The sequence below is a fragment of the Staurois parvus genome, unplaced genomic scaffold, assembly GCF_062004578.1.
Source record: "Staurois parvus isolate SC_StPar_1 unplaced genomic scaffold, SC_StPar_1.0 ptg000750l, whole genome shotgun sequence".
In the NCBI taxonomy this organism is placed as follows: domain Eukaryota; kingdom Metazoa; phylum Chordata; class Amphibia; order Anura; family Ranidae; genus Staurois; species Staurois parvus.
Window position 1 is genome coordinate 1,324,481 of NW_028318546.1, and position 14,918 is coordinate 1,339,398.

At 39.6% G+C, this 14,918-nt stretch overlaps 1 protein-coding gene across 1 annotated transcript in view; it reads left to right on the forward strand.

The window, feature by feature from the left end:
- Positions 1-887: 887 nt before the first annotated feature.
- Positions 888-14,918, forward strand: part of LOC149445015 (putative cation-transporting ATPase 13A4) — a 119,255-nt gene continuing 105,224 nt past the window's right edge. Inside the window, exons 1-3 of the mRNA XM_089654308.1 lie at positions 888-953; positions 5,687-5,860; positions 13,134-13,268. Coding sequence (XP_089510434.1) covers positions 888-953; positions 5,687-5,860; positions 13,134-13,268 — 375 coding nt within the window. The remainder of the gene's footprint in view (positions 954-5,686; positions 5,861-13,133; positions 13,269-14,918) is intronic.

Here is a 14,918-nt window from a genome sequence, read left to right on the forward strand (position 1 = left end):
GATGCTATCTGACACTATGTGATGTCACTAGTGGCAGTAATACAGTGATCAGTGAAACATACTATACAATGACACTGTACTAATTGCACTGGCTGCATGACAGGGGTGATCAAAGGGTTAATGAGGGCGATCAAGGGGTTAAATGTGCCTAATCTAATGTCTGTGTGTAAAGTGTGCTACTTTTGCTCACTGTGATGTGTCTCTCTTCTCTTCCTGGACTAAAAAGGGTCCAGGAAGAGAAGAACCAGCTAAATCCTATGCTTGTGTTTTACAAGGCAAAAATCATTGGCCAGAACCTGCCAATTAACTGCTCCAGCGGGGGTCAGCAGAGGATAGCGCACATGTGCGTGCACATCCGGAAATAGGTTGTAACGTATGGGTACGTCTCTTTACCTAGAGCTGCCACTTGTCCCCAGTACATTACGGTCAGGCGGTCTGCAAGGGGTTACTGTATATGTGCTAACTTTCTATTTACAATATATGTTGAGACCTTGGAGAGGTGGGATGGCTCCATGAGTCATTCTGCACACCTTTGTACACATTTTCTGTAATCTCTATTACATCTTAATAGGTGTGCCAGATAGAATCATAGATTATCCAGTTTTATGTTTGCATGAACTTGACTGCCAGCCAGAATGCACATGAACTTTTCAAAACATTGTTCACTTACCTTAACTAGACCAACAAGTTTATATTTAAATTGATGCAATATCTATAAATACATTATCCAATCCTAGGGGCCATCTTGGCAGAGATTCTTGAATCATAAGGGCGTGTGCCAAACGAAGATGCAAAAAGAAGAACTGAAGATTAGTGTATACAGAACTATTGGGATGAAAGTATTACCTGCTACTTCTTTTGAACTAACTACTGAGAAGAAACCAAAAATGAATGGCAAAAAAAAGAAGACAGGCAGCTGTGCTTTGATTAATCCTGGGGAGGAGAATGAGATGGTATGAGAATAATGTATAATGATGTATTATAAAGTCACTGGTTAGAGAAGAATTGTATGTACTGTGATACAGTCCAAAAAGAAGCTTCACGCTACACAGTATTTAACCTTTAAATATTTGTTGAAAGCTCAAAGTGATTGCTGTGGATAGTTTTGTGATTGCTACAGATGGCGCTGTGCCACAACCACATACAACGCCACCAACAGGGATTTACATTGCCTTGAGGAATTCGTAAGAGAAGAATATCTCTTTGAGGCAGGAACAAGGTCTCAAAACATGGGTTTCTTACGACTTAAAGAGTAACTCCATTTTTGTTGAGAAAAAAACGTTCCCATCTGGGTGATTTATGTGCATTGCAGGAATTTTAACAAACTTTGTTGTACATTCCTACATTTTGTTATTCTGAGAAATAGCTGTTTGTTTGTCTGTGTTCAATGAATCTGTATAGGAGTGGTTTTCTAATTATCAGTCAGCTGCTGCACCTGCAGGGCTCTAATCGAGAATTTGGCAAGGTCTGCATCTCTTTAAACATGATTTCCCAAACCAAACATGACATTGTTTTTGCAGGGGGTGCCAAAATGCATCAGTGCAGATTTAAATCAGTGAGCCAATGACACAAGCAGGAAAGGACATTTTCAGTGGGTGTGCTGTACACACATTGTGCATAGAACACTTGAAGGTAGCCATATTGCATTGCATTTTACAGAAAATTACAGCACTGCAGATTGAAAAGGAAAAGTAGTTTTTAATAACATTCAATTACAGTATGACTTGAGTCACAATTTGTGTAATATATACTGTATATATATATATATATATATATATATATATATATATATATATATATATATATATATGTGTATATATTTTTTTTTTTTCTGTTTTGTTTTGTTTTGCTATTTTTTTTCCCCAGGAAAGTGGACTTATTCTTTAAGGTTGTGCTTAAAAAAGGGAATGCAACATGCATTTATTTGGAGTGCTGGTGATTTTTTTTATTTTCATGTATGTTTTGTGATTTACATGAGAATTCAACAAGTCACACTAAGTAGACTTAGCTAATTTTTTTTTCAAGGCATCTGGGGCTGATAACTGCAAGCCTACCCATGTCACCCAGGCACCAATTGATGCATCTTACTATAAACTTGTTTCTGCATGGTGCTCTTGGAGCCATCATATCCTGAGCACTTGGTAAAATGCAAATTGATATTCTGCTGTCTCTCTATAGTATGTATAAAGTCAAAGAGTCTAAGAGCCCTGTCTTTTTTGTGTGCTTTTTTAATGTGTCCCATTTATAAGAGTTCCCTTTACTTCCTGCCCTTTAGATAAAACAAAAATTGAGAGGAAATCCCTCCAATAGACAATTTCCTTTTAGACAAGTGTTAATAGGCAAGTGTCCACATTAAGATATTTAACCTATATTTCTGTTCTGGTAACAACTTAAAATTTTAGATTTTCCCTCATTTTCAGTTCCTATGGTCACTGGAACAAATAGAGAGGGAGAATCTCGGCAGTGAGAGCACAGATTGCACTAAAAGCTTTAATATAGCTATAAACACATAGATTTCTTTAGTTCATCCTTCCAGTTAAATGACAGAAATGTAATAGATTCTCCCATCCACACTAAATAGTATGGATGGATGATTCTCCATTGCCAGCTGGATGTCAGAACAGTGACTGCATTTGATTGAAAGAAGTCACTGTTCAGCCAATCATTTTCCACCCAGCTCCTTTGATTTGTCAAACACTTTCAAACTTAATACTTAAAACAAAGTTTCCTTTTTAAATATGCTTTCAATAGAACTAAAGGGAAAACTTTTCTTTTCATTATGAATAGAGTAAGGCCTCATTCACATGGTTGCTGGGACTCATACCCCATGAATAGTTAACTTGTTAATGTGACTTGAGCAGCTGGGTGCTCTGTGCAAGCAGCCTATGTAAGTGTATGGGGACGCAGCAGCTGCACAGACACAACTGCAATTTCTAATTTGACAAGTATAGGGGTGAATGGCCCTGAACACAGAGTGTGTTCAGGGACACTCTCCTGCACCTCTACACCTGTCAAATTAGGACAAGTGGCTATGTCCATGCAACCGCTGCATCCCCATCTCATACACTTAAATGGGCCACTGGCACACAGCACCTGTAGTCCCAAGCCACTGTAGCACTACCCCCGAAAGGGCCACTGAGAATTCACAGATTTTTTTCCCAATGCAGTACAGAGGTAGTCAGGCACACAGCAACAGTCCGTTCGCTCTGGCTTATTAAGAAGTCTAGGGATTGTCTCCTCAGGGCCCCAGACTATTTAACAGCACTCCAGGCACCATCAGGGCACATCATCCCAGGGATTGGCTAGGTTCTGCTCAATATTCAGGCTGTTAATTTTCACTGCCTAGCTCCTTAAGCTTCAGAATTTTTTTGGGAGGAAACAATCAAACTCCCAGCCTGTGAAGCCCTGAATAGACCAGACAAAACAATCACTGCTCCTTTGATTACAGAAGAGCCAAAAAACTAAAATTTACCTAGCAGTCTAACTAGGAGGGTGCTAGACTACAACGACAAAGAGCTCGTTCATGATGTATGGGCCTTAGAACCTGTGTGAAAGGGTTATAACAGTTGTTTTTTTTTTTGCAATCTATGTCTTGTTAGGGAGATTCTACTTTATAACCTGTCCCATAGCCAAAATAGAAAGTGAGAGGAAATTTCCTAAAGCGTAAGTGAATCCCTGGTTGTCAGCATGGTCACCAAATCTAGTGTCTTCATTGAAAGATTTCCCCTCATTTATTGTTCTAAGGACAACCCAAAATTGGGATTTTCTTTCACTTTCAATCTCAGTGATAACGGTAAACAGGAAAAATAGCAAAGTGAAACTTTCTAACGGAGGTACAGACAGCAATAAAACCTGACAGGTCTTCTAATCCCTCTCTACATCAAATCTAAACCAGACTAAACTCTCCAGAACAAAACTAAAACAAAATATGGCTGGCAGGCTGAACAAAAAAATCTATTAGTTTATAGGCAGCAAATGATGGTGAGCCTGTCTAGCACAATTTCTGCTTTGAAGTTACTGGAAAAGCCTATTAAGTTATCTCCTCATCAATTTTGTTATTTTTTTTGTCAATAATAATTCACAAAAATATATTAACAGGTGTTATAATTTGTGAAAAGAGGGCGCAGCGCTAAGAGAAATACAATTATCCCTGATACATATACCTATAGCAACATATGGCAAGAAAATATACAAGAATGTGTGATTAATATGTGCCAAACATTGTGCAAAAAAGCATTAAAAAGTCCTTAAAAATAATAAATAATAAAATGGTGATTCAAAAACGTGCGTCTTCCGGTGATCAAAATCAATTGAATCATGAACTCACCAGATGCCTAATTCAAATATGCATGTAGATGATATCCCGATATCCAAGCGAAGTTATCTCAAAATCGGATATGGCATCATAGGATCATCGTCTAGGCACATCTGTCCGTCCGAGTTCTCCTTATGGATCGTGTGTTTCCACACTAAAACAGCTCTCAGCTGTCTCCCCAGGTGGCTCTGTGGGTAATGGACTCAGCAGGGTCCCAAGAAAGAAAGCCAGGATGGTGTGATATCGTTTTAAACGGAGAAATTTATTGATCCAAAACAAAGACAAGGACTGAACAAACAAAACTGACCATAAAGATGTACAAAGATGGCCGCCGCTCCATGCGGTGGCGTGATGTCTGGGGTATGCTGCTAGAGTAAGAGCAGCATACCCCAGACATCACGCCACCGCATGGAGTGAATACTGGTAATTAAATTACTTTAAACAGATAAGCCTTGGCACTGCTCAAAGCAAAGGTCGTTTGGTAACTGAGGTGTAAAGGTGTCTGCATGCAGTGTCTCTAGAGCGATGACAGAAAGAGGTTGGGCATCAGCCCACTTACCAATCCTATGGATAGCACAGTCTCCTAGGAATGAGAGCTCTTGCCCAGACTCTGTTTGCAGGAATGTGCAGAGTTACTGCCTGATGGCCTGTCAGTTTAGCAAGCAGATATATTTGTGTGAAGACTGGACAGTGACAGTCCTAATGCAGAGAAACTGATGCGATCCCAGTGTGGCGATTGCCATCACCGCTGTGCTGAACTGATGTGCAGTAGTAGGCCAGCAATCTGTCTTTGGAGGAGAACAGCAGTCCCCTTGTATTCGGCTCTGAATCCCACACCAAAAGAGCAAGCCAGTCCCTTGCTGTAGAATATATATGTTTCCCAGCATCCTTCTCGCCCCCCATCTCTCTGGTAGTTGTAGTTCAGTCCGCACTCAGAAATAAAGGATGTATTGACTATAGGACTACAGGTCGCAAGATCATATGCTATCAGAAGAACTAATTTCAATCTTCTAACAAGAAGTGATGTAGCAGTTCCAGTATCGGGTACTAAGGGGAAATTTCCCTGAATGGAATGATGATATAGCCAGCACCTGGTTACATTATCTACATTATCTCGTGGACCACTCCAATGTAGTAGCTAGCAGTAAAAACATGTCCTACTATATGTGCTTGATAGCAGTAGTATCACCAAACATGCCTAACCTGTTTGTTGAGAACATGACAACACTAATAATATTTATATATATACTGTATATATTACCAAAGAACAAAAATGTATTGTAATTTATTGGACTGGCTTTACCAGCCTCATTAAGTTCATCTTAGGCAATACCCTGGCCAGTGACTGTTGTGGTGTATTTAATTTAACAGGAGCTCTTTGGATTCAGATCAGAGATATGGAGGCAAGTCTTCTGCATTTTTGGGTACATTTTCTCTCTTGGCTTCCTTCTACTTATATTTTATTGGAAACCAGAATGGGATGTCTACTGTCATTGTATTTCATGTGACCTGGAAAAAGCTGATGTTATATTACTCAGAACCACGGTGAGTGTCTTGCAGCAACATGTTGTAACAAAGCTCCATCAAATTTCATTCTTTGCAAATGGGGCAAAATCAAACATTCTCTGGCTATATTCTCTGTAATTTGAAGACATGAATACAGAAAATACTGCATTATAGCCACTGCATATTATGTGGCAAATACTAAATTATGGCCACTGGATGACACTGAGGAGCACACTTATTCTAGCACTCTATACTGTGCTCCTCTGTGCTATTTAATGACCATAATGTGGTATTTTCCAGATTCATGCATTTGAATTGCACATACCATTATTATACAGGATTTATATAGCACCAACAGTTCGCACCGCACATTACAAAAATAAGGAGGCAGTGCAATTACAGTACAGTTCAATACAGAAGGAATAGGAGGGTCCTGCTCATAGAGCTTGCTATCTAAAGAATATTTGATGTTGCCCAATTCACACAGAACTAATTCACATGCAGTTTTGATAGGTGGACAGCTATATGATTTTTTATAACTACACCAATGTGGTCACCAATGCTTTTTTAAAGGCTTTTGCATATCTTTGTTTTGTAGTCAGTTTTCAGACACAAAAATGTCTAAATAGTAGGGTCTTGTATTTTCACAACCAGTAACACAAAAGCACTAGTTATTAAAAAATAATAATAATAATAATACAGACATTGGTTTTACCTTAGTGTTTGCAGAGTAAATACAGGTGGTAAGCATATAAACCACAGGTGTCATCAATTGGTTTCACAATATGCTGAAGGGAGAATATTAGTTGCCATTATATTGCACACAGTGCCATCTACTGGTTAACATTAAGGCTGACTTACATAATTGGGTTTAGGATTTTCACTTCATCTGTCCTGAAATGTCAAAAAGCAAATTTCTGCTCACTTTTAATACCCAATCAGGGGCGGACTGACCATTTGGAAACTCGGGCACTGCCTGAGGGCCCGGGGTCAGCAGGGGGCCCCATGAGATGGCCCTGGTACCTTTTTCATAGGCTTTTTTGAGTTTGGGCAAGGACACAGGGGCCCCATGATCCCCTATTGCCCCGAGGCCCCATGAGTTGTCAGTCCACCCCTGTACCCAATCATGTGTAGAAGATGACTGTGCATGTGTTTAATTACCTATAAAATGTATGCATAATATATAATGTATATTTTTAAAAGTACTTTTAAGTATATCTAAGTATATCTTTTATATATATATATATATATATATACACACACACACACAAACACACACTCACTCCTTTGCAAAAGTTTTAGCAGATTTGAAAAAATGCTGTAAACTAACCACATCAATCCTGAACACTTTTACCCCCTTCCTGCCCAGGACAATATTTAGCTTTCAGAGCTGTCACACTTGAGTGACAATAACAGCACTATACCCAAACTAACTTTTTTACATTTTGTTCACACAAATATAGCTTTCTTTTGGTGGAATTTAATCACCAGTAGGTTTTTAATTTTTTGCTAAAAAAAACATGTTTTTCTGTTTCTGTTATAAAATTTAGCAAAAAAGAAATGTTCATAAATTTAGGCCAAAATGTATTCCGCTACATTTCTTTGGTAAAAATAACCCAAATCACTGCTTATTATTTTGCCTATAGGAAAGTTATAGAGTCTACAAATTATGGTATATATCTGAAAAACGATCAGTCGTGATGTACTGACAGCCTAACTCATTTCTTGAGGCCCAAAAATGTCAGGACAGTACAGATATCCCCTAAATGACTAAGTAGATAGTCCCAAGTATTTAGTATGAGGCATTGCGATTTTTTTGAAGTTGTACATTTTGTCATCATTTTTTGGAATATGAAGAAATTAAAAAAAACTGTCACCAGTGCAGTTCAGTGTCACAATATAACTGGTGTGGTGGTGATCAGGGACAACTGCTGATGACAGCATGAAAAAAAAACAAAAAACAAACAATTTGTTGTAAATTAAATTTTTTTAAATTGTTTAAATATTTTTATTTCATTCCTTTTTTAACACACTGTGACCAGAGCAATATACTGTTACCATAGTAACATTGTACTACTCTGGAGAAGTGATCAGAATTTTTTTTTTTACACATTATGATTGTTTATAGCAGGGAATTTCACGCATGCATTACAAGCATTTGGCCACAGCTAATCACATGGTACAGATTGGCCTTGTCTGTAAAATGTGGTCACTGTGACCAATCACAGCTAGCAACACAATTATACACAATAAATGGCATATATCAAAGCCATTCATTGTGTACAATTGTCATGTGATCTTCTGTGACTGGTCACAGCAATCACATGATACTGGCAGTGACCTGTCACCTGCTGTGTCTGGTGGACACAGCCAGTGACAGACTATGCCCGTAGCACGGCTGCATGCAGACCGTGTTTCGAGAGGATGCCATATGACATCCACCCGGAACGATGAACGTCCTGACAGGTCATCATTTTGCAATAGGCCAAGCAGAAAGTTGTTAAGAATGCTTTCAGAAATAAAAGTGTTAGTTTATTTTTATTAATTAACAAAATTTAAATAACAGAAGAGAAATCCAAATCAAATAAAAATGTTGGTGTGACCAACCTTTGCCTTCAAAACAGCATCAATTTTGTAGATACACTTGCACACAGTTTTTTAAGGAACTCAGCATGTAGGTTGTTCTGAACATCTTGTAGAACTAACTACAGATCCTCTGCAGTTGTAGGCTGCCTCAGATCCTTCTGTCTCTTCATGTAATCACAGACAGACTCAATGATGTTGAGATCAGTGCTCTGTGGGCCCAAAATCACTTCCAGGGCTCCTTATTCTTCTTTACACTGAATATAGTTACTAATTATATTGGCTGTATGATTGGGATTGTTGTCTTACTGCAGAATAAAATTGGAGCCAATCACACGCCTCCCTGATGGTATGGCATGATGGATGAGTATCAACTCTGACCAAATCTCCAACTCCTTTTGCAGAAATGCAGACCCAAACTTCCAAGGAACCTCCACCATGCTTCACTGTTGCCTGCAAACATTCATTATTGTACTGCTCTCCAGCCTTTCAACAAACAAACTTCCTCCTGCTACAGCCAAATATTTAAAATTTTGACTCATGAGTCCAGAGCACCTGCTGCCATTTTTCTGCACCCCAGTTCTAATGTTTTTCTGCATAGTTGAGTCACTTAGCCTTGTTTTCACGTCGGAGGTATGGCTTTTTGGTCACAGTTCTCCTATGAAGACCACTTCTGGCTAGACTTCTCTGGACAATAGATGGGTGTATCTGCATATCACTGGTTTCAGTTCTGTACTGATGGAACTGCTGGACAGTCACCATCTTCCGATGTCAAAGGGAAATAAGCATGATGAATCTTTAATCTGCTGCATTTGGTTTTCTTGGCTGACTACTGAGTCAATAGTTTTCATTGTTGTCCAGTTCTTTGTGCTTCTTCAAAAGAGCTTGAACAGCCCAAGCCTGCTTAAAAATCTTTGCCTGGGAGAGACTTTGCTGATGCAGTATAACTTCTCTGTGTCGTGTTGCTCTGTTCAGCCTTGCCATGGTGCATGACTTGGGGCATTAAACTTTCTGCCACAACCTCACCTTAGTAGCAGAGTTTGGCTGTTCCTCACCCAGTTTTAAGCCTTCTACACAGCTGTTTCTGCTTCAGTTAATGACTGTGTTTCAACCTACATATGAAATTGGTGATTATTAGCACCTGCTTGGTATAATTGGTTAATCATACATCTGACTCTTATCGTACAAAATCCTTGACTTTGTGCAAGTGTGCAAATGTTAAATGAAGCTGGTTTGAAGCCAAAGGGTATTCACACCAAATATTGATTAGATTTAGATTTTTCTTCTGTTTGCTCACTTTGCATTTTGTAAATAGTATATATACTGTATATATATATATATATATATATATATATATATATTGTGGGAACTCGCTTCAAAGTGGTAGAGCTTTTAAACGCACACAGCTACTCGCTTCTTTTTTAAGGGCCTTTTTGCCCAATTTTATTTAAATGACAGTTCAATAACATAAGAGGTTCCCACGCAGGGGTATCCACCATCACACAAAACAACGATTCAGCCTCCTGGCTTATACTCAGCTTGATGTCTGTCTCCTGCAGACTTCTTCAAGACATGGCTCTTGCACACCACTGGCCACTAGCACACAGCTAGTCTCTAGCAGCCCCTTGCTGCTTTTGGCTTCCACCTCTCCTAGGTGAAGCCCACCTGACTTCCAGGCAGTGACCTCCTGCCTTCCAAGTGGAGCCCTCCTGACTCCTATCTGCCGGGGTGGAGCCCAGAACCCTGGTCCTGACTCTATGAAGAGGCCTGCACACACCTGTGCAATCAGTCTCCTGGCCATTCCCAAAACCTGGTCCCAGGATTGGAGATTTCATCCCTCCCAGATCTCTTTGAAATCTCCAGGCTCCAGATCCCAAAACAGACCTTACAAACAAAGGAGGAAAGTGAAAAGCCGTTTCCTCCGTATCAAACCTTTATCCTGGAGCCCCTCAACCTGCCTTGTTGAGAATCCAGGGTGACAGATCGCCACACTGTCACAATATATTTAAAGTGCATCATAACAATTACAGTTGTGGCCAAAATTATTCAACCCCCACTGAAATTGAGTGTTTTGGCCAGTTTGACATTGCTTTTGATCATTCAGTCATCTTGCTTACATTTACATTAAAGAGGCACTTGTAGGTCAGACAAATATAACATAACAGTTATAATGAAATAACCACAAATGTCTTTTCTGTGCTCACAGCATTATCAGTTTTATTCAACCCCCAAGTGACATTCAATCTTAGTACTTAGTACAGCATCCTTTTACAGTTATAACAGCTTTTAAACGTGAAGCATAGCTTGACACAAGTGTCTTGCAGCGATCTACGGGTATCTTCGCCCATTCTTCATGGGCAAAGGCCTCCAGTTCAGTCACATTCTTAGGCTTGCGCACTGCAACTGCTTTCTTTAAGTCCCACCAGAGGTTCTCAATCGGATTTAAGTCTGGTGACTGCGATGGCCACTCCAAAATGTTCCAGCCTTTCCTCTGCAACCATGCTCTAGTGGACTTGGAGGTATGCTTGGGATCATTGTCCTGTTGAAAGGTCCAACGTCTCCCAAGCCTCAGGTGTGTGACGGACTGCATCACGTTTCCATCCAATATCTCCTGGTACTGAAGAGAATTCATGGTACCTTGCACACGCTGAAGCTTCCCTGTACCTGCAGAAGCAAAACAGCCCCAAAGCATGATTGACCCTCCACCATGCTTCACAGTAGGCAAGGTGTTCTTTTCATCATAGGCCTTGTTCTTCCTCCTCCAAACATAGCGTTGATCCATGGGCCCAAACAGTTCTAATTTTGTTTCATCAGTCCACAGAACACTATCCCACAACTTTTGTGGTTTGTCCACATGGCTTTTGGCATACTGCAGTCGACTCTTCTTATTCTTTGGAGACAGCAAGGGGGTACGCCTGGGAGTTCTGGCACGGAGGCCTTCATTACGCAGTGTGCGTCTTATTGTCTGGGCTGAAACTTCTGTACCCACATCTGACAAATCTTTTCTCAGTTCCTCAGCAGTCACACGGGGACTTCTCTCCACTCTACGCTTCAGGTAGCGCACAGCAGTCGAAGTCAGCATCTTCTTTCTGCCACGACCAGGTAGCGTTTCAACAGTGCCCTTTGCCTTGAATTTGCGAATGATGCTTCCTAAGGTGTCTCTTGGTATGTTTAACATCTTTGCAATCTTCTTATAGCCATTGCCCTTCCTGTGAAGAGAAATCACCTCTTCTCTTGTCTTCCTGGACCATTCTCTTGCCTTCACCATGTTTGTAACCACACCAGTAAATGTCTAGAAGGAGCTGAGTATCACAGTCATTTTAAAGCTGCCTAATTGGTGCTTATTATGCTTGATTGCTGCTCGGTGACATCCACAGGTGTTTTCAATACCTGATGGAAAGCACCTGTATGAACCTCTGTTCTTCAGAGTGGTAGTCTTTAAGGGGTTGAATAATTGTGGCAATGAAGAAACCACATAAGAACCATTTACTACTGTATTACATAAACAATTGATGTCATTTTAGTTGCATTTGGGTAGTTACAACGTCCTTGTAGGATTTGATTCTGAATACAATTCCAAATGTACACTATAGTCCCTAAACCCCTTTACAGCATTGGGGGTTGAATAATTTTGGCCACAACTGTATATTCTTTATCACATGTTTATTTGTAAAATAAGGATATGTGTGTCTTTAACCCTTTCCAGCTAGCTGTATGCATATATGTGGCTGTATGCCATGCTGCCACTTATGTGCATACCTGTGTTTGTACTAAGAATGTGCTCAATCATGAACCACCAGCACTGAGACAACATGTGTTTTTTGTTCTATCGATGAATCGGCAGGTGTGGTTCTTTGTAACTGACGTGGACCTGCATTGCTGGATGATGTGATTATGTGCAGCTATGTGAGCTGCGATTTGCGCGGGCACAACAGCCCATTCATTTGAATGGACTCCTGTGACACGCAGGAAAGAAGTCCCTGCACTTCTTCAGAAATCGCAGCCCACACAGGAACCAAGGTTCCCATGTGGGTGGTACGGCTGCAGGTATTTGTGCTGGTCCCACAACAGCACCACCCGCACAGATGTGAACCAAGCCTAAGTAGTTATGATTATATGGAAAGTTCACTAACCCATGCTAAAGTTACAAAACTGGGTTTTAGGCTCCATGCACACCGGATGTTTTGATAACGCTGGTAACGTTAGCTGTGTAAAGTCATGTTAAAAATTTGAGTTTTTCAGCTTTTTTTAGCGTTTTTGCATTAGCTTTTAGTGGCGTTTTGCCACGACTAGCAGCGTTATCCCACGTTTTTCCTCGTTTGCATTTTTAAGCATTTTTTTTACCAAGAAAAAAATTTTTTTTCTTGGTCAAAAAATGCCTGTTTGTGGCGTTTTGCTATGTTTTACCACATTTTTCAGTGTTAGAGCATTTTTACAGCTAAAAAACTCCTCTAGAAACCCACCAGTCCTAGGGTTTTTTTCCAGCCAAAAAACTCACCAGCCAAAAAACGTTGATTACAGTCTATGTGTGCATGGACACATAAGATAACATGCTGGGGGGTTTACTAGGTGTAGAAAAAAACGTCAAAAGCCAAAAACAGCAGCTGTAAAAATGTTGTGTACATGAGGACTAAAAGTTAAGATTTGTTGTACTTTTCTCAGTATGGGGTTAATTACAATCCATTCCAAATCATTGTTATTACAAATCCTTCTTTTTTCTCTTCTAAAGGATAGTTTTAAAAAATACTCAAAGAAAAAAATATTTTTGGTCCACCCTTTCACAACAGGAGACAAAAATACATTTGAGACATTTACAGATAGGAGATCTGTTATCGGTAAAGCCTTAATAGAGCCAGAGAATAAGGTTAGTTTATTTATTTATTTTCATATTTACAGTAGACACAAACATATGGCATTCTAAGATTTGCATGAACTTCATGCATGAATACAATGATTTAATGGAAATACGCTTACAAAAATCTGAACAACGGATGTGTTTGTAAAATTATAAAAACTTCTTCAAACACACTGTTAAAGGTGAAACATAGGCAAAAACTAATACTAATAAATCGATACAATAGGTAGCGCCATCCACATCTACATATTCGTATTAAAAAATGAAAAATAAAATAGTGATAAGGGAAGCAGCACTTATATAGAGTGAAAATATCCTTTTGCTATCAATATTAATAAAAAAGGCGCTAAACCCTTGTGATCAACAAATAAGCAGTGATGCAATACCGTAAATGAACATAATTATATAGTACAATCCAAAACATTGTGAAGTGGCCATACAACAATTAAAAGTCCTTTTGAACTATAAATGATCCAATTATTAACCCGACACCAGTGTCCAATATAATAAACAAATAAATTCTTCACCACCAACGTGCAGTAGAATGGGAGGCTTACCAGATCCAATCTCAATCCATGCTTTTCATATAATCAAGCAATACAGGTACCATCAGGATCTCCAGACCCAATTCAGACATACCATACAGACCAGGCAATATAGAAGGGGAATCCAGTCTCTCCAAGATCTCCTCCTTAGACTCATAACGTGTATGACAATACACATACAAAAAGAAAACAGATGCCTCCCATAGCGTAATAGGATTTATTAAAATACGTACAGTTGTGTTCAAAATAATAGCAGTCAGACATCACTAACCTGATCAATCACTGTTTTTGGTAGAAATGATATTTCTACATGGCAAATAATTTACTATCAGGTGTAGTAGAGTAATAGAAATCCAACAGACCCAACAGTCATGACATGCATGCTGCTGATTCTGTGTAATTGAATCACTAATTGAAAGGGGCATGTTCAAAATAATAGCAGTGTGGAGTGTGGACTCAGCCAACAATCAGCTCCAGGAAGATCAAAGAAGGTCTAAACAGTTACCTGTGAGTACTGTTACAATTAGAAGATGCCTATGTGAAGCCAAGCTATCTGCAAGAAGCCCCCGCAAAGTCCCACTGTTGAAAAAAAGATGTGCTGAAGAGGTTACAATTTGCCAAAGAGCACATTGACTGGCCTAAAGAGAAATGGCGCAACATTTTGTGGACTGATGAAAGTAAGATTGTTCTTTTTGGGTCTAGTGGCCGGAGACAGTTTGTCAGACGACCCCCAAACACTGAATTCAAGCCACAGTACACTGTGAAGACAGTGAAGCATGGTTGCGCAAGCATCATGATATGGGGATGTTTCTCATACTATGGTGTTGGGCCTATTTATCGCATACCAGGGATCATGGATCAGTTTGAATACATCAGAATACTTGAAGAGGTCATGCTGCCTTATGCTGAAGAGGAAATGCCCTTGAAATGGGTGTTCCAACAAGACAACGACCCCAAACACACCAGTAAACTTGCAACATCTTGGTTCCAGACCAACAAGATTGACGTTATGGAGTGGCCAGCCCAATCCCCGGATCTTAATCCAATAGAAAACTTGTGGGGTGACATCAAAAATGCAGTTTCTGAGGCAAAACCAAGAAATAGAGAACTGTGG